The sequence below is a fragment of the Antrostomus carolinensis genome, unplaced genomic scaffold, assembly GCF_000700745.2.
Source record: "Antrostomus carolinensis isolate BGI_N321 unplaced genomic scaffold, ASM70074v2 scaffold47887, whole genome shotgun sequence".
NCBI classification, from domain to species: Eukaryota; Metazoa; Chordata; class Aves; order Caprimulgiformes; family Caprimulgidae; genus Antrostomus; species Antrostomus carolinensis.
Genome location: NW_010328961.1, coordinates 330 through 2,399, shown reverse-complemented (window position 1 = coordinate 2,399; position 2,070 = coordinate 330). Strand labels below are relative to the sequence as shown.

General features: G+C 58.1%; 1 protein-coding gene across 1 annotated transcript; it reads left to right on the top strand.

Moving 5' to 3' along the window:
• The first annotated feature begins 192 nt into the window (after positions 1-192).
• PPIB (peptidylprolyl isomerase B) lies at positions 193-1,714 on the top strand. The gene is made up of 4 exons (XM_010172390.2): positions 193-345; positions 466-559; positions 1,182-1,366; positions 1,541-1,714. Exons 1-4 carry the CDS (start codon positions 193-195, stop codon positions 1,661-1,663), a joined length of 555 nt encoding a protein of 184 aa, XP_010170692.2. The 3' UTR covers positions 1,664-1,714.
• The last annotated feature ends 356 nt before the right edge of the window (positions 1,715-2,070 follow it).

Below are 2,070 nucleotides of genomic sequence, written 5' to 3'. Positions count from 1 at the left end.
TGGGATGAGGGGGGCCTGGGATGAAGTAGGCCCAGCTGGGATGGGTGCCCTGGGGTGGGGAGAGCCTGGCTGGGTTTGGATGGGGTGGCAGCTGGGGGGAGCCTGGCCCAGTGAGGCTAGGCCTGATTGGACTTGGTGAGTCAGACCTGGGGGAGGTGAGTTGTCCCAGCAAGGTGAGGCTGGCTCTGACTGATGCCTCCCCCCAGCCTACCTCTTCTGCTTCCCCCCAAGGTATTCTTTGATCTGCGGATCGGTGAGGAGGATGTGGGCCGCGTTGTCATCGGGCTCTTTGGGAAGACAGTGCCCAAGACAGTGGAGAACTTTGTGGCGTTGGCCACCGGAGAGGTGAGGGGCTGCCTGGCTGGGTCTCACCCAGCCCCTGCTTGGCACCCTGGGGCAGAGCTGGATGGAGGGAGCTTTAGTCCGTCCCTTTGCCTCATTCCATTTTCTCCCTCCTCACCCCAGAAAGGATTTGGCTTCAAGGGCAGCAAGTTCCACCGTGTGATCAAGGACTTCATGATCCAGGGAGGAGACTTCACCCGTGGAGATGGCACTGGAGGTAATTTGTCCCACACAAGCCCAAGGATCCTGTCTTGGACAGCCCACTGCTGTCTTCAAGCAAGAGAGCAGCCACACTCCCAACCCACTTCCTGGCTGCTCCCAGGGACCAGTGTGGAGCTGGAACGTGGTGCCACAGTGGGAACAAGTGGACACAGGGTTGATAGAGACCTGGTCTTGGAGCAGAGCTGGAGCTCCTCGCTAAGAAAACATTCCTCTGCAGCAGTTGGTCCCTCTGCTAGGTGTCCTGGCTGCCAGGACACATCAAGTCCGGTAGCAGCAGAGTCCAAATCTTCCACCAGCACTTGGCAAACATGAGTAAAGTTGACTATACCAGCTTGTAAGCTCTTACCCTGACCTGCTCCTTACCATGCCACGTCAGCCTGCATCTGTACAGGGTCAGATCTGCTCTCGTCCCTCGGGGGCCTGACCCTTCCTACCCAGCATGTTGGGGTGCTTTTAGCTCCCTCTGGTGGCTGGTAGCTCATGGTTCCCTGTGGTGCTAGTTGTTAGTTCCCCCTCTAGATGTTCTCTACCCAGCCTGTGGAGAAAGCCACCATCATCACCCCTACCAGGACATATTCCCATGAAATCAATGCACCTTTTTTTCCCCTCCTGCTTAGGAAAAAGCATCTATGGGGACCGCTTCCCTGATGAGAACTTCAAGCTGAAGCACTACGGCCCTGGCTGGGTGAGCATGGCCAATGCTGGCAAAGACACCAACGGTTCCCAGTTCTTCATCACCACGGTGAAGACGCCGTGGCTGGACGGCAAGCACGTGGTGTTCGGCAAAGTGCTGGAGGGCATGGTAAGGGGGTGATGGGTGGTGAGGGGGTGATCGATGCCTGGGGGGAGAGCGGGACCGGGCAGCAAGCTGGCTGGAGGCAGAGTGCTGTGCGGAATGGGCTGGGAGGTGGCTTCTGGGAAAGGAACATGCTGAGTTGGCTCTGTCCAGCGTTACCCTGCTTTCACACCTCCCCAGGACGTGGTGAGGAAGGTGGAGAACACTAAGACAGACAGTCGGGACAAGCCCCTGAAGGACGTCATCATCGCTGACTGCGGGACCATTGAGGTGGAGAAGCCATTCGCCATCGCCAAAGAGTAATCCACCCTCCCAGCTCTGCGACATGGTGCGGGGCTCTGCGCTCTGCCAGGGACCCAACCACGAGGAGCTGAGGGCCTGGAGCTGCCCTGCTCCCCACTCTGTGCGTGTTCCTGGGGGTGGGTGAGCAGCAGCAGAGTCACTGTGCCCCGCGTCCTCCCGCCCCAGCCTCTCCCTCCACCCTTCCAGCGGGCAGGACGGGGCGCTGGCTCCTCTTTCCATCACTTTTCTAAGAAGCACATGCACCAATAAATGTGACCAATGTGTTTTTTAAAAAGTCTCCTCTCTTCTCTCGGAGGATTTCTTCCATCTCCCTCAACCCTTCCACCCCTTTCACCTTTCACCCAGCCGTGAGTGGTGCTGCGCTTTGCTCCGTGTTTGCTTTGCGGAATTACAGAGTGCAGACATCT

Excerpts from the sequence above, each read along its gene's own strand:
- PPIB (XM_010172390.2), top strand. The coding sequence starts at position 193 with ATGCCTCCCCCCAGCCTACCTCTTCTGCTTCCCCCCAAGGTATTCTTT. Across the intron at positions 346-465 it reads TGGCGTTGGCCACCGGAGAG|AAAGGATTTGGCTTCAAGGG; the intron begins GTGAGGGGCTGC and ends TCCTCACCCCAG. Across the intron at positions 560-1,181 it reads CCGTGGAGATGGCACTGGAG|GAAAAAGCATCTATGGGGAC; the intron begins GTAATTTGTCCC and ends CCTCCTGCTTAG.